This window comes from Mytilus trossulus, chromosome 7 (assembly GCF_036588685.1).
Source record: "Mytilus trossulus isolate FHL-02 chromosome 7, PNRI_Mtr1.1.1.hap1, whole genome shotgun sequence".
NCBI lineage: Eukaryota > Metazoa > Mollusca > Bivalvia > Mytilida > Mytilidae > Mytilus > Mytilus trossulus.
In genome coordinates, this window is record NC_086379.1 from 9,682,753 (window position 1) to 9,709,068 (window position 26,316).

General features: G+C 30.9%; 2 protein-coding genes across 9 annotated transcripts in view; one reads left to right on the forward strand and one right to left on the reverse strand.

Moving 5' to 3' along the window:
• The window catches only part of LOC134724604 (DNA-directed RNA polymerase III subunit RPC1-like), an 88,904-nt gene extending 82,855 nt beyond the window's left edge, over nt 1-6,049 (reverse strand). The window contains exons 1-2 of the mRNA XM_063587726.1: nt 5,934-6,049; nt 1,396-1,531 (exon numbers count right to left, since the gene is read on the reverse strand). Coding sequence (XP_063443796.1) covers nt 1,396-1,531; nt 5,934-5,977 — 180 coding nt within the window. The 5' untranslated portion in view covers nt 5,978-6,049. The remainder of the gene's footprint in view (nt 1-1,395; nt 1,532-5,933) is intronic.
• Nucleotides 6,050-6,279: 230 nt separating this feature from the next.
• The window catches only part of LOC134724605 (vitamin K-dependent gamma-carboxylase-like), a 38,903-nt gene continuing 18,866 nt past the window's right edge, over nt 6,280-26,316 (forward strand). For 2 of the 8 annotated variants that reach the window (XR_010108452.1, XM_063587727.1), the window contains exons 1-7: nt 6,327-6,452; nt 15,988-16,128; nt 16,969-17,188; nt 19,439-19,591; nt 20,656-20,900; nt 24,485-24,591; nt 25,374-25,537. Coding sequence is in view for 1 of the 8 variants with exons in the window: in XM_063587727.1 (XP_063443797.1) it covers nt 17,026-17,188; nt 19,439-19,591; nt 20,656-20,900; nt 24,485-24,591; nt 25,374-25,537 (832 nt within the window). In the remaining 7 variants the exon portion in view is untranslated. Of the gene's footprint in view, nt 6,453-15,987; nt 16,129-16,968; nt 17,189-17,236; nt 17,597-17,638; nt 17,664-19,438; nt 19,592-20,655; nt 20,901-24,484; nt 24,592-25,373; nt 25,538-26,316 lie in introns of those variants that run through there. The other 6 variants (XR_010108453.1, XR_010108454.1, XR_010108455.1 and 3 more) reach the window with 6 other exon arrangements.

The window sequence follows — 26,316 nt, forward strand, 5'->3', positions numbered from 1 at the left end:
TTAGACCTCCATGCAGTGGTACAAGACATACCATTCCATGATCTAGACTATATGTTGAACATTACATACCACAACATGATCTATACCTCCATGCCGTGGTACAAGACATACCATTCCATGATCTAGACTATATGTTGAACATTACATACCACAACATGATCTATACCTCCATGCCGTGGTACAAGACATACCATTCCATGATCTAGACTATATGTCGAACATTACATACCACAACATGGTCTAGACCTCCATGCCGTGGTACAAGACATACCATTCCATGATCTAGACTATATGTTGAACATTACATACCACAACATGGTTTAGACCTCCATGCCGTGGTACAAGACATACCATTCCATGATCTAGACTATATGTTGAACATTACATACCACAACATGGTCTAGACCTCCATGCCGTGGTACAAGACATACCATTCCATGATCTAGACTATATGTTGAACATTACATACCACAACATGGTTTAGACCTCCATGCCGTGGTACAAGACATACCATTCCATGATCTAGACTATATGTTGAACATTACATACCACAACATGGTTTAGACCTCCATGCCGTGGTACAAGACATACCATTCCATGATCTAGACTATATGTTGAACATTACATACCACAACATGGTCTAGACCTCCATGCCGTGGTACAAGACATACCATTCCATGATCTAGACTATATGTTGAACATTACATACCACAACATGGTCTAGACCTCCATGCAGTGGTACAAGACATACCATTCCATGATCTAGACTATATGTTGAACATTACATACCACAACATGGTTTAGACCTCCATGCCGTGGTACAAGACATACCATTCCATGATCTAGACTATATGTTGAACATTACATACCACAACATGGTCTAGACCTCCATGCCGTGGTACAAGACATACCATTCCATGATCTAGACTATATGTTGAACATTACATACCACAACATGGTCTAGACCTCCATGCCGTGGTACAAGACATACCATTCCATGATCTAGACTATATGTTGAACATTACATACCACAACATGGTCTAGACCTCCATGCCGTGGTACAAGACATACCATTCCATGATCTAGACTATATGTTGAACATTACATACCACAACATGGTCTAGACCTTCCACTTGAACAAGACTTACAATTATATGATCTAGATTTCCAAGTTGAACGAGACTAACCATTACATGCATGATCTTAACCTTATTGCTGAACAAGAATTGCCATTACATAATCTTGGCCTCATATTTGAACAAGATTTACACTTACATGAATTACATGATCCTGCTATTATTGTTAAAGAAGATTGACATGATTAACAAGATAACAGGATACAGACCTTCAAGTTGAACATTTAGTGGTCCAAGTGTAAATATTAACAGGACTTACCATTCTGTGGTCCAGAACTCCATGTTGAACAGGTTTATGGTGCCCATCTTGATTGTACAAATTCTTACTAACTACATGTAGATGAGACAGCTGTTGTATTTCATTTGCATTCAATAATCCAAAAGTGACATGGCTTCTGTAATGGTAAATTAAATAAAGTTAGCATATATATATAGGGCTTATTACAATACTGGTAGTGACTTATTTTTATGGATGTCTTAATCTGTCTAGTCGGATTTTAGTAATCCAACATTTTTATGGTAGGTAGTATAGTCATTAATCAACAGATCCAGGTGTGAATGGTAATATATTTGTCCTTTCATCTTAATCTGTGCTACTAGACAATTATGCTTCACTGCTTTCAGACTCAGGTTACCTGTAATTTTAACCTCTCAGTCACTTTATTGAATATATTAGTTCTAAATCCTATTTGACATAAAACATTTTTACAGATGAAGTACCATGAGTACAGGAGAAAACTTTGTTTTAATAAAAAATATCCTAATTTTTTTTTTGATGGATTTTATATTTCAACTGCTAATTATTTTCTTTGTATACTTTTTCTTATTAGTTTGCATGACATTTTTCAACATATTTTTATTCTTTTTCTGGGAGGTTATTTTTATTTTACTGATTTATTTCCCACGTAAATCCATTGACTAACAGGATGCTGTGCAAAGTGCTGCTGCATACGTTTTAGTTTGACACAGTCACATGCAAAATATTTCTTTTTAATCCATAGATGTAATAACCATTGTCTTGTAATTACAATAGATAACGAATGAGATAGTAAGCTGTTCTACTTTTGTATTTCTATAGACTGGAGAAGTTCTGTGTCTCTTAGGTTGCAATTCGCAGAGTGCTAACATCTATGATTAATCACACTACATTTGTATTTAATATTTAGTCTGTTTTGGGTCAGTTCCGATATAAAAATAATTACAAGGAGCAATACTTTTTTTTTTGTATGATTCTTTATAGTTGTGAATTTTCTCTTTAATGTAAACAAATATTGTCTGAAATATGGGGATGTATAACTGAAATAGACAATCACTGATAGAAGGCAAATAAAAACACTAGAAGAAGATATTTTGATTCTTCTCGGGCATTAGATTTATTTTAATATTTCCGTATTAGTTCAATATGCTAAATTAAGTGCCGTTGACATGACTTGACTGTTTACATTAAAACTTGAACATTAAATCGTTTGATGACCAGTTAATTAAATATTTTCTACATTTGTATGTTTTTGTTCTGAAGTAATGCAATTACTCCCATTTAAATATTGTAATGGTGCTGCATTGACCCTTAATTGCAAAATAATATTAATTTAGGCACAATCCATGTACACTTTACATTTATGACAGCAGTCTAAAAAAAATATTTGTTGTGAAAAGACAATTCCATGATACACATATTAGTGATCAACAGTGTGTGCATTTGGCTGAACTTTAACTTGACTTCACTCACAATATTGAATGCTAAAAATAGATATTAAAGATCGATTTTGTCTACTGCACAAGATTTTTATATGGCGGGAAATATTGTAAGAGTAAACACAGATGACCTTACTGAACGACTGTGGGAAAATCCATTCATTATTAAATTTGATGTGGAATGATTGACAGTATTGTGCGTTAGTTCTGAAGCTCTTGATCGAGATCCATTTACAATTGATTTATCAGAATAGAAAATACATGTAGAATCATGATAATCAACACAAGCTTTAGTCTTCTTTAACTATTTTATGTATTCTATTTATCAGTCATTTCACAGATTCCCATTTGAATAATTCTTTTACAATAGTGTTTATATTTTCAAAAACATGATATACATGTACATGTAACAGTTCTTTGATCTCACAGATTTCTTAGATGTCATGAAAAAATATTGTGAAACAAAAAAGATTTTTACACATTATGTTGATCAGTTCAATGTATGTAAAGTATACGTCAGCAAATGTGAAATCTGTCCAATCAAACTTGTGTTGAATCAGTTCAATATATTCAAAACCTATATCATGAATGTGAAATCATCTGGTTGAATGTGAAATTTGACCCATCAACTTCTTTTGTAGAAAATTAAAACATGCCATTTTCTTTTTCTACAAAATTTATATATTTTCATATAATATATTTATTGATCTCATAGATTTCTTAGTTATGCTAGCTGCATAAACCAAAATTGTAAAATAAAAGACATATCAACACTCGTGTTGATCAGTTCAATATAATCAAAATGTATATTGTGAATGTGAAAAATGTGTCTTCAATTATAAAGTTTAAATTTTGTGTTTATATTTCATGTATTTATTTATCTCACAGATTTTGTAGTTTTATTAAAAAACATTGTAAAACAAAAGAGAAATTAACACTTTTTGTCGATCAATTCAATGTATGTAATTAGCTGACATCGCCATCAGTGGGTGTGAAATCATGTGATACTGATACAGACCTGTCAACAAGTGAATTTATTAGGAAAACAACTCTTCTTCATTAGTTTCAGAAAACCATTGATATACTGATGTTTACTCACTGCAGAGGGGTATATAATAATTTTATATGCCTCTGCTAATATGTCATGTATGTAGTCCCCAATAACAGTAGAAAAATCAATAAAAATATTTTTTTTAAACATGTTAAAAATCGGGAAAATTTTCCTGAAAATTTCATTGTACTTATGAACTCAAAATCATACAATACTTTTGATGTCATGTTTTGAATTCCAGCATCTGTGCAGATATCTTCAATGTACTTCCTTTAATTTCTCGTTTCTACATTGTTGTATGAAACTTTGAGTAAAATATATATTTATCAGTCTAGTATAAAATAGGAAGGAACGCAATACCAATTTCATTTTTAATAATTCCTTGATATGAAAAAACGTTACCTGATGATAGCGTTTCTTTGTATACATTGCATATGTCTTCATAACTTAAATGACAGTGTCTGCGCGTACCCGCATGCGGGTACGAATAGTCAAATTGCCGTTTAGGCTGCGCATACCCACATCCGGTTTCTAATAAAATGCCATCGAATCGGGAATGAAACGTGAAATATATACGAAAATTATCAATAATATGGGGATTTCGTGTAGAACGAGTGAAGAATATGAAAAAATAATATTTTCGAATTGTATTTATTAAATAATGATACATAATAAACATGATAAACATTGCAAAATTAAATGCACAATGATGGAAACTGTACAGTCCCTGAAAAGAAAAAAAGTAAAAGAAAACTACTAAAATTAAAGCTTAAGTTTATATAAAAATTAAAGAAGCAAGTAATAATATCAATTTTTACCAATTATAAAAGATTCATGTAACTAATTAAGATTTGGAACACATTTTTCATATCAAATATGATTGTTTTGGCACAGATTTCAACCCAGCTGCACATTTCATATGTTGCCAGCTAACGTTCACGTTTCATTATTCATGATTACTTGCTTCATTAAATTTTAATTTTTATAAACTCAAGCTTTAATTTTAGTAGTTTTATATATTTTAAAATTTTAGTTTCTGTTTTACATATTACTTAAAGGATTATTTTAAAATATCATATGGGTATATTTTTAATTTATAAAAATTTCATTCTTTAAATTTGCATTAAAATATTATAATAGTATTAATTTCTATCATGTTTTTCTTTTACAGGGACTGTACATACAGTTTCATTTTCCATCATTGTGCATTTAATTTTGCAATGTTTATTATGTATCATTATCTAATAAATACAATTTGAAAATATTATTTTTCATACTTTTAACTCGTTCTACCCGATATCTCAATATTATCGACAATTTTCGTAGATATTTCACGTTTTATACCGGATCCGATGGCATTTTATTAGAAAACCGGCTGTGGGTACGCGCAGCCTAGAACGGCAATTTGACTATTGGTACCCTACGAGCAGACACTGCCAACTTAACCCTCTTGCTGCCGACCGTTTTTCAAGGTTGCATTTCATATGCCGTAAAATACAACAGCTCGACGTCTGTGAAGTAACATGCCAAACAACAACGTCAATCGGTATATGACGTCACGATATAATGACCGTTACATTTGGGACCCATTGGAGAAAAACATAATGATGTTTAATCTTCGGTCTTTTAATTGAAAGAATTACAGCACTGATGAGAAGCTTGCATAAATTTAACCATGGACATATGTGTCCCTCCGGCACTGCCAGTGTGGACATATGTGTCCCTCCGGCAGCAAGAGGGTTAAATAACGTCACGACTAAATTCCCCAAAACAGAACCAAAATCAGAAACGTTACGGTATTTCCGTTTCTTTTTTTTAACAAATATTTAACTAAGTTACAAAAAAATAATTCATACAAACTTCGTCCCCATTTACAGGTAATGCCTGCCTCATATTACTGATTTGATATGATTTTCAACTTATTTTTGTTTCTAAAAAAATAGTTTCTATGTTTTGCTGTCACAGACTTTGCAGTTTACACTTCTGTAGTCAGAACCAGGTAAGGGAGGATTGGGATTTAATTAATCTAATTATTCATATAAGGAACTGACATCTTCTTTGCTACATCTGTTTCTCTGAATTGTTCTTTCACCATGCTTGTGAAGCTGTGATTGCAAATTCTAAACCAAAAAGTACAAGGTAAACTCCAGAGAAAAGAAAACTGATGGAAAAGTCTAGAGAAAAAGGGAGGCTCTAAAATAAGTCAATCAGTCCGGATAAACTATTTTGTTTAGCAATTTTAATATTAAATGTGATATTAATTTTGGTTTTGAATCTAAAATGTATTAAAGTGAGCTTAAATATTTTGTTATACATATTTTTTATAAGGGTTAATTTATTTGTTTTTATTTATTTTAACATCAACAAACGCTTTGGGAATGAATAAAACCTGGAAATCCCATCTTGAGCCAGTTGTTTACCTGCTTTACATTATTATGTTTACAGTTGAGGTACAAGTGTTTATTATGGTAAATGTTCCAAAGCTCAGACCCCCTTAGCTATGTGATAACTGACTTAGTCTTATGCTGCAAATAAAACTAAAACAAGTAATTACAAACAGTCAAATATCTGTAAGCTTTTTTTAAAGGTTTCATAAGTTTATTTTAAAGGCAGTGTCTGCGCGTACCCGCATGCGGGTACGAATAGTCAAATTGCCCTTCTAGGCTGCGCGTACCCACATCCGGTTTTCTAATGAAATGCCATCGGATCGGGTATAAAACGTGAAATATCTACGGAAATTATCGATTATATGGGAATATCGTGTAGAACGAGTGAAGAGTATGAAAAATAATATTTTCAAATTGTATTTATTAAACTAATGATACATAATAAACATTGCACAATGATGGAAAATGACCCTGTAAGAGAAAAAACATGATAAAAATTAATACAAAAAAATAAGGATTATAAAATTTTAATGCAAATTTAAAGAATAAAATTTTCATAAATTAAAAATATACCCATATGATATTTTAAAATAATCTTTTAGTAAAATGTAAAACAGAAACTAAAATTTTAAAATATATAAAACAAACTACTAAAATTAAAGCTTGAGTTTATAAAAATTTTAATTTAAAGAAGCAAGTAATAATGAATAATGAAACGTGTACGTAGGCTTGCAACATTTGAAATGTGCAGCCGGGTTGACATCTGTGCCAAAATAATCATAATTGATATGTAAATTTTGTTCCAAATCTTAATTAGTTACATGAATCTTTTATAATTGGTTTAAATTGATATTATTACTTGCTTCTATAATTTTTATAAACTCAAGCTTTAATTTTAGTAGTTTTATTTTACTTTTTTTTTTCTTTTCAGGGACTGTACAGTTTCATTTTCCATCATTGTGCATTTAATTTTGCAATATTTATTATGATGCATCATTGTTTAATAAATACAATTTGAAAATATTATTTTTTCATATTCTTCACTCGTTCTACACGAAATCCCCATATTATCGATAATTTTCGTATATATTTCACGTTTCATTCTCGATTCGATGGCATTTTATTAGAAAACCGGATGTGGGTACGCGCAGCCTGGAACGGCAATTTGACTATTCGTACCCGCATGCGGGTACGCGCAGACACTGCCTATTTTAAATATGAATTAATACAGTCTAACACAGGTTTTCATTGCATGATTGTACAGGTTGGGAACAAACCCCCTATATGGTGATTATACCTGTATAGAGGGAAAATCCTTCTTTAGAGGGTAACAATTATCCCTCTATAGAGGTGTAATTTTGTTTGCAATGGATTTAAAGCAAATTTGGGGTCAAATACGGTCTCACAAATAAGCGACAATAAGAATTTTAGCTACAACAAGCCTCAACAAGCGACAAGAAGCAACAACAAGAATTATTTTAGCGACAACAAGCGACAAGAAAACATATGTTTTTTAATTAAAATTAATTATTGCAATAAATATTAAAAGAATATGCAAAAGAAAATAATTTTAGCGACAAGAAAGTTAAAATTGATAGAAAAAAATGTGTGTGTACTGTTCTTACCTTAGGGTGAAGCCACATCTAATGTTGTTCCTATCAAGAACAATGAATTATACTGTTAGAAAGGAAAAAATATTTCATGTTTTTGTTTCAATAATTATCCTTCAAAGGAAAGTTGACCTTTTTTTGTTTTTGTTTTTGGGCAAGGGAAAAAAAGTTACGACTCGAATAAAAACGTTAAATATCATGTTAATAATGAAAAAAATCCTTTCAATAAACAAAATATTGCTGATGATATGCAAACTGTTATTAACATGAATTCTGCCAAGCATCCTTTTTTGAAAGAAATTGTTCAGACCACAGGCAACCACCAAGTGTTATCTGCTACACAGATTTCCAAATGAAGCATTTTGACAGTGCTTGTAAATCATCCATTATTGGTGTTGACAGAACATTCAATTTGGGCGCCTGCTTTGTCACAACAACTGTTTTCCAGGAAAACAAACTTAAACGCAAAGGGAAAACACAAACCCAATAATAATGGGACCAATTTATTTGCATTGGGATGGTGCTTGCATTGCCACACCTACTAATGTTTTTTTACTCATATTGCCTCAGTGCTTGATACAACAATAAGTGATACCTTCATATTTTAATCTCTTTCTTCTTCACAAATGTTTAATTTCTTCATCTACCAATTTACTCATATAAACTTCACAATCTCTTTCTTCCCGTCACAAATGTTTCATTTCTTCGTCTATCTATATAATAAAACATTTTAATTAGACATATATCTGCTCGTAAATTTAAAAAAAAACCTGTCATACAAATTTCTTTATATCCAATAAAAAAAAAATGTTTTCTTGTTGCTAAATAGTCTTCTTGTTGCTTGTTGTCGCTAAAATAATTCTTGTTGTCGCTTCTTGTCGCTTAAATAATTTGTGTTGACGCTTGTTGTCGCTTCTTGACGCTTGTTGTCGCTTATTAGTGAGACCCGTCAAATAGCTGGTTTAATTTTTTTATTTATCACTTATATAAAAGTTTAGTTGATAGTCCAGTCAATCTAGCATAAATTTGACCCCAACCTGAAAGTAATTGCAACAGAAGATTTGTAAGTTTTAATCTTTAGCATTATACCCTAAATATATTCAGAAAAAAGTCCCATAAAATATAACTTGAGGAAGACTTAAAAAATCACCATTTAAATTTCCTATGGAAATTTGCATTGAAAAGGGAGACAACTCTTGCAAAAAAGGCAGAAATATCAATAAAAATTGATACAAAATTAAAAGTTTACCGCTTCTATTCATCAGAATGTATTGATTTTTGATTTTTTAGCGGTCTTTAGAGTATAACAAACAACTTTAAATGTGTTTTCATATCTTTTATCAAGCTATAATCTAGATTTTGTAATTCATTAGTTGACCATTTTTGAAACTTTCAACATGTCGAGGTAAAGAATCTCATATTTTAATAAAAATAATTAAGCATGTATTCTTCTTTTTGTGGTTTAAAGTTTCTTTAGATATGTTAGTTGCTGAAAAAATATAATATACAAATATAAACAATATCAAATTTTCACATTATTTTTTCAAAATGGTTTCAAAGCTGCAAATTTGCAATTTCTTTAATGAAGAAGGCAAGAAAAAAATAAAACTAGCCATAGCACTTCGGTGTTGTACATTTCATGAGAAGAAGATTATATAATTTAGTCAAATACAAACTTATAACCCCATCAAAGTATTATACCTTCCAGAAATTTCAAGAAAAACAACCAAAAACTGACCAAAAAAGACTCATTTTTGTAAGAGTTATCTCCCCTTCCAATGTTAATTTCCATAGGAAATTAAAATTACTGATTTTGAGTTTTCCTCAAGTTAGATTTTATGGGACTTTTTACTGTGAATATATAGGGCATAATGCTATAGATTAGAACTAAAATACTTTCTGTTGCAATTAGTTTGAGGTTAAATCTTAGTTTGACTGGACTATGATAGTGATTTTAATTTTATAGGTAAACCTTCCAATATAAATTGGTTTCTTTTTATATTAACAATACTTTTTGCAGAGTTTTCCAATTTAAAATTGCTGCCCTGAATCTTTTGGTATTGATTTATTTATTAAATCGATTTCGGCTGTCCATTTTGATTATTTTTTAGTTTATTCAAAATGATGTTTTGAGAAATGCAGCCTTTTTATACGACTGCAAAATTTGAAAAAAATTTCGTCATATATTGCTATCATGTTGGCGTCGTTGTCTGCATCGTCGTTGGCGGCATCCTTCCGAATACTTTTAGTTTAAATTCACACTCTGACTTTAGTAAAAGTGAATAGAAATCTATGAAATTTTAACACAAGGTTTATGACCACAAAAGGAAGGATTGGATTGATTTTGGGAGTTTTGATCTCAACATTTTAGGAATAAGGGGCCAAAATAGGCCCAAATAAGCATTTTCTTGTTTTTCGCACAGAAACTTTAGTTTAAGTTAATAGAAATCTAAGAAATTTTGACAAAAGGTTTATGACCACAAAAGGAAGGTTGGGATTGATTTTCGGAGTTTTGGTTCTAACAGTTTAGGAATTAGGGGCCAAAAAGGGGTCCAAATAAGCATATTTCTTGGTTTTCGCACCACAACTTTAGTATATATATAACTCATTCTTTAATCTTGTGTCTTGAAGTGTGACCTGATACTTCAAAAACAAATTCTGTTTTTCATTGTTATTCATGTTGTATTTTCAAAGCTTCAATATCAATATTTTCAAAAGATAGAAATCTATGAAATTTAAACACAAGGTTTCTGACCATAAAAGGAAGGTTGGTATTGATTTGGGGAGTTTTGGTTTAGGAATAAGGGGCCCAAAGGGTCCAAAATTAAACTTTGTTTGATTTCATCAAAAATTGAATAATTGGGGTTCTTAATGATACATGTATGCCTTTCCCTTTTTCAAATTGGTCTACATTAAGGTCCAAAAGGGTCCAAAATTAAACTTAGTTTGATTTTGACAAAAATTGAATCTTTGGGTTCTTTGATATGCTTAATTTAAAAATGTACTTAGATTTTTGATTATTGGCCCTGTTTTCAAGTTGGTCCAAATTGGGGTCCAAAATCAAACTTTGTTTGATTTCATCAAAAATTGAATAAATGGGGTTCTTTGATATGCCAAATCTAACTGTGTATGTAGATTCTTAATATTTGGTCCTGTTTTCAAATTGTTCTACATTAAAGTCCAAAGGGTCCAAAATTAAACTTAGTTTGATTTTAACAAAAATTAAATTCTTGGGGTTCTTTGATATGCTGAATCCAAACATGTACTTAGATTTTTGATTATGGGCCCAGTTTTCAAGTTGGTCCAAACCAGTATCTAAAATTATTATATTAAGTATTGTGCAATAGCAAGAAATTTTCAATTGCACAGTACTCAGCAATAACAAGAAATCTTCAATTGCACAGTATTGTGCAATAGCAAGTATTTTCAATTGCACAGTATTGTGCAATAGCAAGAAATATCTAATTGCACAATATTGTGCAATAGCAAGAATTTCAACTGGAGTTATCCTTCTTTGTCCAGAATAGGTAGTTGAATCAACTTAAATCATTGTTTTATACAATAAACAATGTATATTCACTTTTACTACCAACTGATAAATTAAAACAATCTTTACCATTCAGTGATAACAAGCTCTTTTTTACATTTTAATATTTTATGATGTATTTAAATGAGAAATTATTGTTGCAAACTCCATTAGAAATTTGAATTGAGATCAGTTTTGGAATAAAGGATAGGGGGATGAGAAGAAAAAAAAATTGGGGGGGGGGTCAATTTTTCTCATTTGAAATTTCATAAATAAAAAGAAAATTCTTCAAACATTTTTTGAGAGTTTTAATATTCAACAGCATAGTGAATTGCTCAAAGGCAAAACAGAAATTTTTAATTTCATTAGACCACATTCATTCTGTGTCTGAAACCTATGCTGTGTCAACTATTTAATCACAATCCAAAGCTGAATCCAGCTTGAATGTTGTGTCCATACTTGCCCCAACCGTTCAGGGTTCAACCTCTGTGGTCATGTAAAGCTGTGCCCTGCGGAGCATCTGGTTCATCTATGATATCATTTACATAAATAAGATCGCTTTTAATCCAATTTTTTTAAAATATAGCTTTATTTTCAAATTAAATGAATTTATTGTTCCATAATATTTTTTTTCTTATATCTGTAAATGTGTCTGTTGTTTTTGTTAGACCTCCAACAGTTAATTTCCAACATTTAATGATATCTTTATAAAAATCTGGGATGTGTTCAATGATTTCGTCTGGCTTATCCCCACTGTTTGTCTGAAACACTAACCAAAATGACCCAAAATTATAAAAATAGTGCTTACTCAGGTATAATTTTCCAACCTCCTTCACAATCATTTACTAATCTTTTTACCCACATAGCTTTTAAAGCAGTGAAATAACTCCTTATATCTATCATATCCAACCCCCCCCCCCCCCCCCCCTCTTTCATTATAATTGAATTTCTTTTTACTTTATCTGGTTTATTATCCCAAACAAATTTAAAACAACTTTTTTCTTTTTCTTTTAAATATTTCTCTGGAACTATGCAGGTGTAATACCACCATCGATTTTCCCCTAGATAAGTCTTTGTTTAATTTGCACTTTTCAAAAAAATGTGTAGAATTTATCTTTGTTTCAAATAAAGAAATACTTGGCATGAGTTAAGTTTTATCCTGTCCAGTACTATAGAGAAAATATCACATAACAAAATGGGCACAATTAGTTATTTTTTTGGCCATAAACAAAATAATTTTAATATTCATCTTTTCAATTTTATTTTTCCAATTTAATTTTTCACATAACATTTCATTGCATATAAGAAAATAACCATCACTGGAAGTTAACCAATCAAATTTTCCCCCTTATTTTACCTGTGTACACTGTTAAGTCACTATGTAACCTCAAGATGACAAAATATTCTATAGAAATCCCAAATAAAAAAATAAGGGTGCTTTGAAAATCCCAAGACATATTTTTATGACACAGAAATCTTTTACTGCAATAAAATGCAGGATTAATCACCTACAACTGTCAAATTCAAAGGAATATTTTTCATATATAACCCGATGTGACGTACCATGATTTGGTGGTATTACACCTGCAGGCAGATTTCGTTCATAGCTACCAATGAACGTAATATTTAGAACAACAAAATAAAGTAGTATCATCTGCAAGTTGTGAAATTTTTATACTATGACTTTTGCAATCTAATTTGATTCTTACACCTTTAAAATCAGTATTGCTTCTTAATCTTGAAGCCATAATTTCCACAGTTAAAACAAATAATAATGCAGATAAAGTACATCCTTGGCGTATACCCTTGGTGTGTTTAAAGACATCAGATATCCAACCATTATTCATAATACATGTTTGAATATCGCTATCAGTGGCTATATAAAGTCTTAACCCATCTTATAAAAGAATCATTAAATCCAAAATGTTTTAAAACTGAAAACATAAAATTCCATTCTAAAGAGTCAAACGCTTTAAAAAAAATCAACAAAGACTATAGCCCCCTCAATTTTATATAAATCAGTGGAATCAATGATATCTTGTATCTGTCTAAGATTATTAAAACCAATAAATCTATTCATTACATATCCAGTCTGGTCTTCTTTAACAAGTTTTGGCGAAGTGATTTATCATTTTTAGCTCACCTGGCCTAAAAGGCCAAGTGAGCTTTTCTCATCACTTGGCGTCCATCGTCCGTCGTCTGTCGTCGTCCGTCGTCTGTCATCGTCCGTCGTCCGTCGTCATTAACTTTTACAAAAATCTTCTTCTCTGAAACTACTGGGCCAAATTAAAACCAAATTGACCAGTTCAACCAACCAAGATGGCCGCCATGGCTAAAAATAGAATGTAGGGGTAAAATGCAGTTTTTGGCTTATAACTCAAAAACCAAAGCATTAAGAGCAAATCTGACATGGGGTGAAATTGTTAATCAGGTCAAGATCTTTCAGATGAATCAGACATCCCATTGCTGGGTTGCTGCCCCTAAATTGGTAATTTTAAGGAAATTTTACTGTTTTTGGTTATTATCTTGAATATTATAATAGATGGAGATAAACTGTAAACAGCAATAATGTTCAGCAAAGTAAGATTTACAAATAAGTCAACATGATCAAAATGGTCAGTTGACCCTTTAGGAGTTATTGCCCTTTATATATAAAGTCAATTTTTAACCATTTTTCGTAAATCTCCATGATCTTTTACAAAAATCTTCTCCTCTGAAACTACTGGGCCAAATTAAACCAACCTTGGCCACAATCATTATTTATGTATCTAGTTTAAAATTTGTGTTTTTTTACCCGGCCAACCAACCAAGACGGCCGCCATGGCTAAAAAAAGATCCATCTGCCCTGAAATTTTAAGATGAATGGGACAACCCGTTGTTGGGTTGCTGCCCCTGAATTGGTAATTTTAAGGAAAATCAAAACACAAAGTAAGCTATAAGTACTGTAAGCCTGAAATGATATGTAAATCAATTCAAAGAGAATACCAACACTACAACACCCTGATTATATACAAAATAAAAAACACAAAAACATTAAGCTACAATGGATATATAACTTCTGAAATAAAGTCAGAAGAAACCTCAAATTAAAAAAAAATATGCATAGGAATCTGATGTACAGTAGTTGTCGTTTATTTATTGTTTTGTTGAAAATAAAATTTGTTATATTTTTTTTGTATTGCCTTGACTCATATTTAATTTCTCCGTAAAGATGTGTGAGATAGACATTTTTGGTTAAACATTTAAATTTCAGCATGTTTATGACAGCAACACAAACCTGATATTAATATAAGGTCAATATGAAATTAAAAAAAATTATGTTATGGTTAAATCAGAAATATTTTTGACCATTCAATATTATGTTGAAAAAATAAATCTATAAAATAGTAGATATTTATGCCCCTAGAAATTACAGTATATTATGAATGCCATCGTGTCCTGTTATTTGTTATTTAGTATAAAGCAAACATAAGAATCTAAAGTATCAACAATTTACTATCAAATGAAAGTCATTGAAAATGAATGCTTAAACAAGAACACATCTATCATGTTTTTCTATCTGATAATACTATCTAACATATTTTTGTCTAAAACCTAGGCACAAAACTTCAAAAGCAATAGGGACATCTGTGTTCAATAGGATAGTCCTCTAAAAAAAATGAATATAGAATAAGGAAGATGTGCATGGTCATTGTCAATTTGAGAAAGGCTATATAAGCAATAGGTTTTATATTTAACCAATATAGGACAATATTTTCACTGACCAAATAAAAATTTGCTGACACAGTGTACAATGGTGTAGGATCAAGTTATGAATTATATTGTAAAAGGATTCGTTGATGTGATATTTACAACTATCTTGTTTATGTTCATGTACATGTATCATGATGTATAAAAAAAATTATCAGGTTTAAAAAATGTTTGCTTTCTTTAATTGGACTAGCATACATGGCATATGCATATTCACTTCTGACTGGTTAATAACTCCAGAAGGAAAAGGTACTTGAACTAAATTAAATAAAAAAGTAATTTATGTTTCTATATATACATGCTATATGGAATGCGTCTTGAGTATATGTCAGAATTATATATTTTAAGTCCTTCCTACAACAGACATAGTTCACCTCATCCTTTTCCTCTTATCACTCTTAACTGGATTATTTTCATGTGTGTTAAGTTACATTAATGTAAATATTACTAAATATTAACTTGAAATAAGTATTTTTTATGGTTTTATACATGTCATTTTTGGGGCCCTTTATAGCTTGCTGTTCAGCATAAGCCAAGGCTCCGTGGATGAGAGAGTTGTTTCATTAGCACTCATACCACATCTTCTTATATCTATAAAAAAAGGGGAAGTAAATTTATCATATGTGGTATTTTGTTGCCAGAAAACAATCTTTTGATAATATGTATAAGTGACATTTAATTGAACACAGAGAATATTGTCCAGAATCTCATGCCAAATTGCTATAATTATTTGATAAAATCATAAAAATCTGACCATAATTCATAGAACCCTTACAATCATGACAATTATGACTATATTAAGAAATGTAATCATACTTTTATTGATTTTCAGTTTTGGTTAGATGAAATGATCAAATGTTAATACCAGTAAATCTCCAAGTTCAGACCGATTAAAGAAGCCAAATAAAGCTAGCTTAAACGACTCTCAACTCCATATTTGATTCCATGTTGGGAATATAATGCTGATCAATGTGTAAGTTATATTCTTATAAACACATTTATTTCAATATCTTTTTTATTTGCATCAATTGAAGCAAACATTTGGTTAAATCTGAATGGTGAAACCTGTGTGTGTATACATGGTATAGTACCCAAACTATGTACAACATTTCCAGTATAATTTATATTCAATCTAAATCATTTTTTTTTTTAATAAATACAATTTGTAGTTTGTTAATGTAATTTAAGTGTTTTTCGTTTCTCTTTTTTTAAATAGATTAGACCGTTGGTTTTCCTGTTTTATTAGCTTGTGGTTTCGGTGTGAGCCAAGGCTACCTGTTGAAGGCTATATAATACATTGACTTATAATGGTTTACTTTTAGAAATTGTTATTTGGATGGAGAGTTGTCTCATTGGCACTCACACCTCATCTTCCTATATCTAACTGTATAAGTTATTGCTTGTTAAATAAGCATTTCCATTCTCAATTTTTTTTTATCTTTTAATATATCTTTATTTGCAAAACATACAAAAACCAATTTTTGGTTGTGGCAAATACATTGACAAACAAACATAATGAAACCCTTTAATTTAACAAATGTGATTTTATTGTAGAAAAATGCTGTATGGGGCTTTATTGCTATCATTAGATAATTTCAAACTGCATATGAATAAACCAGAAACATCTGTTCAATATAACAAAATAAACTAAGAAATTCTGAAAATATTTTTTATAGAGTTTACTTTTAAAAATGATGGTAGGACCGGACCTTTCATGATTTGCAAGACTTAAAAAAAACCTGGCATGCACATTTTGTTGTAACAGTTTAAAATTTCTTATATTATTTTAGTTACTTGAATTAATATTTTATAGATTAGATAACTGAATGAAAAAACAATCAGCTCAATATACTACTGACAACAATACATAATGAAGGAAAAGAAGGAAATGATAGTTAAAACAACAAACAAGACAACTTTTGAAAGTTTGTTTGGTTTTTCTCTTGATGAATGTAAGAGATGGAGATCACTTGTGACATTGTTATGTCGTCCAATGGATCCAGCATCCCTTGGAATCATGAGGATAGTATTTGGTAAGTTAGAATATTGTTATGTGGTCCAATGGATCCAGCATCCCTTGGGATCATGAGGATAGTATTTGGTAAGTAAGGATATTGTTGTGTCGTCCAATGGATCCAGCACCCCTTGGGATCATGAGGATAGTATTTGGTAAGTTAGAATATTGTTGTGTGGTCCAATGGATCCAGCATCCCTTGGGATCATGAGGATAGTATTTGGTAAGTTAGAATATTGTTATGTGGTCCAATGGATCCAGCATCCCTTGGGATCATGAGGATAGTATTTGGTAAGTTAGAATATTGTTGTGTCGTCCAATGGATCCAGCATCCCTTGGGATCATGAGGATAGTATTTGGTAAGTTAGAATATTGTTGTGTCGTCCAATGGATCCAGCATCCCTTGGGATCATGAGGATAGTATTTGGTAAGTTAGAATATTGTTGTGTCGTCCAATGGACTTGCACCCTTTGGGATCATGAGGATAGTATTTGGTAAGTTAGAATATTGTTATGTCGTCTAATGCATCCAGTATCCTTTGTTAGAATTGTTATATTTTCTGTCTGCAGTATACAATTAACTATCTTGTTGTTTGTACATGTTATATATCTAGCATACGTTTGTTGCTGTAATTTATTTTTATATTTTGGGTGGTGGTGTAAGACCCAAACCTAAAAACAAAATAGAAATAGAAATATTGAAATATTAATCAACTTTTGTAAAATATTTTAATATATCTATCATTTTTACAGTTTTATCTGTCTAGAGTGTTAATAAAGTTTTATTGAAAGGCTTGATTTTCATCGATTTATGTCAATCAAATATTATATTTAATAATATAAAAAGCATTTTTATTGCAAGACAAATAAACTCTTGATGTTTTTAACACCATGTACACCTGTACTGTAGAGTTCAAAGACCCAGAAATTAACATATTTGCCATGCATGACTAATTTCAGTCTATTTGGACTTTTAAATGTTAATTAACAAAGATCAGATATTTTTAAGTATCTTTTTCTTCAGTAAATTTCAATTTTAAGTAATTAAAATTGTTTTAGTTTTAAATGTTGCATGCCACAAGTTATTATTTCACAATTCATTTGTTAACTTACATAAAAGAAAACATTCAAAGAGTGTAGAAAGTGTTTTCATACTAAAAATAATGTATCATATTAATTTTTCAACATATTTGATGATCTGTTTTCTTTATATTCAGAACATTAATTCCTTTCTATATCTTTTATATGAAAAATGTGTTATTAAATGTAGAAGTACATGTACAGGAGGCAGGCTAATAAAAGTGGCTGCAACATTTTCTGTGCAATACCCTATGAACCATTCAACTAATACTTGTTAAGTTTTGATATGGTTTACTTTAAGCATATTTATTTATAGTGGATTGGGAAACAAGTTTTGCAACTTATATTAATCCCTTTCCACTTTGCGGGTGCGATTGCTGCCTTGTAGCAGCATTAGCCTACTCTTTTTTCGAAATCTACAAGGGTGTCTTTAACGTGCAAGAGATATGACTCTCTCTTAACACAGGTCAGCCATTTATTGTCCCCTTCCGACGGACTATCATCATTTCCTCAAGACCATACTCGCGAATGGTGTCAAGGGAGAGCCAAAAATTGAGTTCCTGAAATTTTCATCCTGAACGGGAATTGAAACAGGAACCTTTGCGTTAGTGTTCGATGCACTAACCACTACACCACGGCTCTCAATATGGTTTCACCTATGGCTATGACTAAATGGAGGTCAAGTTCAATATTGATGATTTTCTCAATGCCAGTTGAGGATCGAGATATTGTCGTTGATATATTAAAATGACACTTAACTAAAGGACAGGTCATTCCAAATGTGTTATATTTTCAAAGCTGCTTTCTTCAAATTCAGCAATGGTTACCTTCAATATAAATAAAACCTGGTTTGCTGTCAAATTTTCAACTCTATTTCAGTGCTTGTTTTGGAAGATTTTATTTACCCTAGATGAACCCTGGTATATTGGTGGTAGGAGGGGTCCTGACATGAAATCCTAAGTACCGAATTTAAAAAAAAATAAAAACCCTGCCATCCCGAAATTTGAAAAAGAATTCCCAGATAGTGAAATCCTGTGCGTAAAAACACCTGATACCAGAGTCCAGATAAAGGTCCCCCCTCTATATTGTGTTACTTTATCCAGGATATGAATTGCATTGCAAATATTCTTAAATCAGGTTTATTTTGAAAGGTTACACATATCTGTTCAAGTAATATGACTTTATTTCAGGGTTGTTGATGGTAATAGACATACCACAAGAGAGAGGATTAGGACATGCTGACGTGAGATTTCAACAAAATGTGTGTTACTTCCCTTTCTTTAACTTCCTGCAACCACTTCCAATTCAGTGGATGTTTATAGTTTATGGATTTATGTGGTTAGGTAAGAGTACAAATATACTAAAACGACTGTTCATAGAAAAATCAGTTTCAAAAATCAATAACATAATTGATCATTCAAGAATATTTTGCATCTTGAATATTAAGCTGAATTGTGTCTGAATTGCCCTTAGATCTCTCTGAATAATCTTCTGACATCATGCAACAATTATTAGTTTAATTTTTATATGACTGCAAAAATAAAAATAAAAATTGGTATCACAGTGTCATCAGTGTCGTTGTCAGCGTTGTCCAAAGATAGATGGTTCCCAGATAATAACCACAAAAGAAAGGTTGGGATTGATGTTGGGGGTTATGGTTCTAAAGGGTTAGGAATTAGGGGCCCAAAAGAAGCATTTATCTAGTTTCAGGACAATAAATTGTGTGTAACTGTATAAATCTCTCTGAAATTCTACCACAAGTTTCCATACTACAAAGGGATGCTTACAGGGGGTTGTGGCTCAAATCATTCAGCAAATAAGGGCAAAAAAGGGGGGAAAACAAGTTTTTTTCTGGTTAAAGGACAATTTTAGACAAGTTAAAGCAGTGTAAGGGAGGTAATCCAATATTAATTCCATTTAAAGAATACTGATATATATATATATAGCCCAGGTGGTCGTGTGGTCTAGCGGGACGGCTGCAGTGCAGGCGATTTGGTGTCACGATATCACAGTAGCATGGGTTCGAATCCCGGCGAGGGAAGAACCAAAAATTTGCGAAAGCAAATTTACAGATCTAACATTGTTGGGTTGATGTTTAGACGAGTTATATATATATATATATATATATGAGTTTAATTCAGTGATACAGCTTGTGTGTTGACTCAATAACAAAAATAGTTAAGATGTGATGTAGATGTTTGTTTGGTTTTGTTTGTGTTTTTTTTATGATTTGTCTTTATATGGCTGATGTATTCTGTATCAGTTAAACAAACAACCATTGGGGGAGTCTCACGCACAGGTCAAGATACAATTCAAGGAGGTTACAGACCTATAATATAAATCTCTGAACTATGACCATGAGTGAAAGTTAACCTTGTATATAAAATTATTTTTTTTTTATTCCTAGGTGCCTTTGGGATAATGTTAGGATTTTTATATCGTCTGAGCTGTATTTTATTTATGGTGCCTTACTGGTACATATTCTTACTTGACAAGACATCGTGGAACAATCATTCCTATCTTTATGGTTTGATATCGGTCATGTTTTTCCTCTGTGATGCTAACCGTTACTGGTCTGTTGATGGATTGCTATGGAAGAGCTGCAGAAACAGTCATGTTCCTCTGTGGAACTATACTGTATTTAGATTTCAGGTAATAGATTAGTTCTGAGCTATATTTATAAATGTGTTATATCTATTCTTTACATTCCAATGTCCGCCAAAGGTCAAAGAAGTGGTAGTAAGCAATTAAAAATGACCTTCAATAATGAGAAAAATATGAAACATTTTAATTGAGAAATCTATCAGGCAAATTAGTGACAAACAATTTTCATGACTATACAAAAAAATACAATTATGACTACCATGAAACAACAACAACCACAGAACTACAGGTGGAGTTTGCATTTATATAAATATCTACATAGCAATTTTCCATAGAAACTCCATTTTACCGCTAAAACTGTACCACTTTTACTATGAAGTTTTGAAAAAAATATATAGTCTAGAATGGAAAGTTCATATGCACTCGTGACTACTATTTTTTTCAAAGGTCAAAATATAGGGCTGTGCAGTATATTTTCAACTTTAATATGCCCTTAACTTCTAAGAGTTTAAACTTACACTAAAATACTTTACTATCCATACCTTGACTTTAGGGTTCCCACAGATTTCAATTTGACCAGTATGCATATGCACATTTACAGGTAACTTTCCCAAGTTATGTCTTTACGAAATGAAACAGAGATGATATCTGGGAACCAGTACGTAAACTTAATTAATTATCTATGACTATTATATAATCTCCCCAAAAGAGATGTTGGTTTAAGAAACAGTTGTATTTACAAAGTGCAACTTAAAGTCTCCTGGCCTGGGACAGCCTACATATACAGAATGTGATAGGGTTAGATATGTTTAAAGGCACCAACCTTTCCCTAACCTTGGACAGCGGTGTGACAATACAAAATAAGATTAAAATGTAAAAATTATTTGAAAAGGGCTTAACTCATCATTAAGCTCAATACTAATCAGAAAAAAAGGTATAAACCTGTACATGTTTAAAAATTATGATCATTTAATCTAATCATCTGTTTTCAAATATATTAGAATTAAAATATGATTTTATTTTACCACTTTGTTTAAGAGTTTTATATATCAGAAATTTACAACAATCTAGTTTAGCAAATTTCTATTTATATAATTTTTCATCATAATGAAGGAATATAATTTTATTTCAGTTTTAAGTGTTTTTATTTGGTTTGTATTTCTACATTTAAGAATTGAATGCTTTTTGTAACTTTATTGGGGTGTAAAAGCGTTAACCGAAGTACATTTTGTACGAAGCTCGGAAGTGCTTCATTCTTAAAATGTATGCACAGTCAACACTTTTACAACCCTATGAAATTACAAAAAGAAGCATTCAATACGTATAAATACATTTGTTAGCTATGATCATGAAAACATAAGTTTTATGATTTTTTTTTTTAATTCACCTGTGCACTTTATTGTGGTACCACGTGTTATCATAAATTATAAGTTTTATTGAGTAATGCAATTGTTTAAGGGATAACATGTGATGTGCAGGTAGCAAATCAGAGTAAATTATTATAATGAAACATACATCTAATATTATTATTACTTCGTGTTATAAAAATCACCATGTGCATCCTTTGCAATAATTTTTACATAAGTCTGAAAATTACACCAAACAGTGTTAGAGTTAGATTTTCTACTGACAAATTTTTTGTCTGTTCCTCAGCGGGATTCAAACTCACACCTTTGATACACTACAGCACCAATCGCTTAGCCTCATGTCCAGCGCTCTAGACCACTTGAGCACATCCGCTATATATATATATATATAGATTCTTACATTGATACCCGTGGATTATCGGATTTATCCAATCGAGATAGTTAAATTATCAATTTTAAAGTTCGAGTCGCCTCGGCGAGTACTTTAAAATTTATAATTTAACTATCGAGATTGGATAAATCCGATAATCCACGAGTAACTATGTAAGAATCTGTTTCTCTAATGATAAAAAAGACATTTTCTTTTTTTGTTTACCGAAAATCCCCTTCTAGTGCCTTTCACATTGCACGAAGTTGTTAATTTCATTAACACCTGTATCATTTTTTGGTTCATCCAGTCAGCCAAAAAGGTTGTGACCCTTAAAATCATCCAATGATCTTCTGAGATCACCAGCAACCACACGTTGATTAAATTTTTTTATACAATGGGTTCGAAAAGGGATAAATTTCCATAGAATTAGAGAAATATATATATACAACTCCTCTAAACATCAACCCAACAATGTTAGATCTGTAAATTTGCTTTTGCAAATTTATGGTTCTTCCCTCGCTTATATATATATATATATATATATATATATAAGTAAACCATGCCTAACATCCTGATGAGTCAAGATTAAATTTACAGTTTGATGCCATTTTAGTTTCCTTATTGTTTTTTTTGTTTGTCCAAATTATATTCGGGTTTTCATTAACAATGAAATTATGGACTTAAATTGAACGCAGCAAACACTTCATATTGTGAGCTTATTTGGCACTTCATCTTATTGAATTAAATGGGTATGTATACGGGCGGGCATGCATGATTAACAATGAATCCACAGTAATTATTATAAAGAGATTTGCTGTAATTGCTACATTATATATGTCATGTTATTTCTTGAAGGATATTACAGTGACACAAAAAGATGTTATTATTTAGGAAGGATTTTGATGATATTTATCTTATTTAAAAATAAATGTCATTCCTTCTATTCTTATGATTGAATGACAATTGAAACTTCCTAAATTTCACACTAAACATGCTAGAATTTAAAACTTAAAATTATAAATGTGATATTTGGGCATTTAGCTATTTTATGCTTTGAAGTTCAACAGCAATGAAGTGTCGTGTAAAGTTGGTCTTGCAACTTAATACAGTGGTCAAGCATAGTATATGGGTGTCTTACAAAAATTTGGTGATGGGCTACGTTCAGTTAAAAATACATATGCAGATAATGTTATTGTTAGCCTTTACAAAGTATAGTTTCTTTTATTTAAAAAGAGGGTTCTCAATACTATGTGTTTTACAAAAGTCAAAACTTAATTGGAAATAGCTTGGTTATGGTAACACAATAAGATAGTTTTTACAAACAATCCACTAGTTTACAATATCAGCTCAATCATAATTCATTTATATTATGCTGACCAATTACTCCTTGAATTCTGAACACACTATAATGGCCTTGTAGTGGCATCTTTGACTTAAGTCATGACTAAGAGTGAAAGAAGTCTTTGGTTTGAAATTAAATAGTGTTATTTGCTAATTGGCAAAGCAGGAAGCCTTTTAAAGAATACATGTAGTTTGGAAGACTGGTCTGCTTAGAATAATTTGTTCAAGCAGTAAGATGTCATCACAGGGACCTTTATCTCATAAACTCTCAGGTTAAAACTTTATCTCTACATGTTGATGTATTGTAGAGCAGGCTAAATTTACATCTTATAAACATTTTAATTATTTTCCTAAATTTGCTTGTAATGCTTGCCACCTGACATTAGCAATCATTCACTCTTTTTTATTCTGATTGTAGGTATTTCTTGTATATTTTTATGCTTGCCACCTGACATTAGCAGTCATTCACTCTTTTTTATTCTGATTGTAGGTATTTCTTGTATATTTTTATTCTGATTGTAGGTATTTCTTGTATATTTTTATTCTGATTGTAGGTATTTCTTGTATATTTTTATGCTGGAATTAAGAAGTTGGATCTTGACTGGATGTTTGGGTATTCCATGACAAATTTGTCCAAGAAATGGGTATTTGACCCATTCAGGTACATTATATTCCTTATTCACAATGTACAGTAAAATTGGAATTTTAAAAAAATGAAAGGATATTTACAAGTATTTTAGCACCAGCAGTATGACCCATTTATTACAAGGCTAATTAACTAACTGCTAGTTAAAACTTTATTTTGATTCTAAATTATTGAAATTTTCTTATTCTGTTTCTGGTTATAAAAAAGAAGTTGTGGTATGATTGCCAATGAGACAACTCTCCGACTCCATATATAAAATACCTAATGACACAGAAATAAATAGCTATAGGTCACTGTATGGCCTCAATCATCAATGAGCAAAGAACATACTGCACAGTCAGCTATAAAAGGTCCCAAAATCACAAAAGTGAAACAATCCAAACGAGAAAATTAATGGTTTAATTAATGTACAAGTTTTTTTAACAAAAACAATTATGTATAATAATACAGCAACAAACAACAACCGCCAAATTACAGGCTCCTGACTTGGGACAAGCACATGCATACAGAATCTGGTTAGATTAAACATGTTAGCAGGATCCTAAAACTCCTGTAACCCAGGGCAGTGGTGAAATGGTGAAAAATGTTTGTTGGTTGGAAATGGGTAAATTTAATATATTATATTTTTCTCGTCTGGAGACTTACGATAAAAAAAGTGTATATAGATGTATATGTTATTTAAATCTATCACAGACTCAGGCAAAAGTAAATTATTGAAATTATGTAACTTAAACTTAAGTTTTCATTAGATTTACATTTAAATCCTTTTCTGTAAATCATATTTTTTTTTATTTCAGATTACTAATGACAGATGATCAGATAGATCTATACATTGTACACCTTGGAGGATTAACATTAGACATGTTTGCAGGATTTTTGTTATTTTTTGACAAGACTAGACCATTAGCATTTTTCTTTGTTGGATCATTCCATTTCATGAACTCTCAAATGTTCAGTATAGGTATGTTTATATAGATAGTTCTATTTCCCTAAACAACCATTAATGAAATACCAAATTAATGATTTATTAGGGAGGGGATGCATTTAATGTTGTAAAGTGAGTTCTATTCCAAAGAATTAAAAGAAGATTTTGAAAGATTGGTATACACTTATGTTAAAGAAGAAGGCATGCTTAAGTGCTCATTTGACCAGGCAATTTGTCAAAAAATGAAAGAAATGTATACATTTGTCATCATTGTTGAAGGTCATACAGTGACCTACACAGTTGATAATTTCTTTCTAATTTGATCTCTTGTGTAGAGTTGTCTCATTGCCAAACATACCACATCATCTTTTTTATAGATGAACATATCATTAAATACTTTTTTTTTTTTTCTAATTCTGATCAAAAGAGTTTAGAAAACATAAACGTTGTTTTTTATGTAATGGAGTAATCTGACTGATCAAGTGACCTAATTATATTTAGATAATAGCCAAATTAACATAGAGCTCATACTTCAAAACATTTTACAGCTAATTGATGGACATCAATGAAGAAAAATCTCTGTTTATTTTTTTATTTTTTTAGGGGAAGTGTTCGAAACTATTTCTCATTTGTTATGTTTTTATCCAAATGAAGAAAAAATATGTGTTTAAATCTTTGTTTTTAAGGACTGTTTTTACAACTAGGGAATTTTTTTGGTTAATTATTTTGTTCTCAACTTTTAAGCATATAAGGGTAGATAACTTAACTTTTAAACAAGAATGTTTGTTACCTAGTTTGTGATGCAGCTTGAAAAT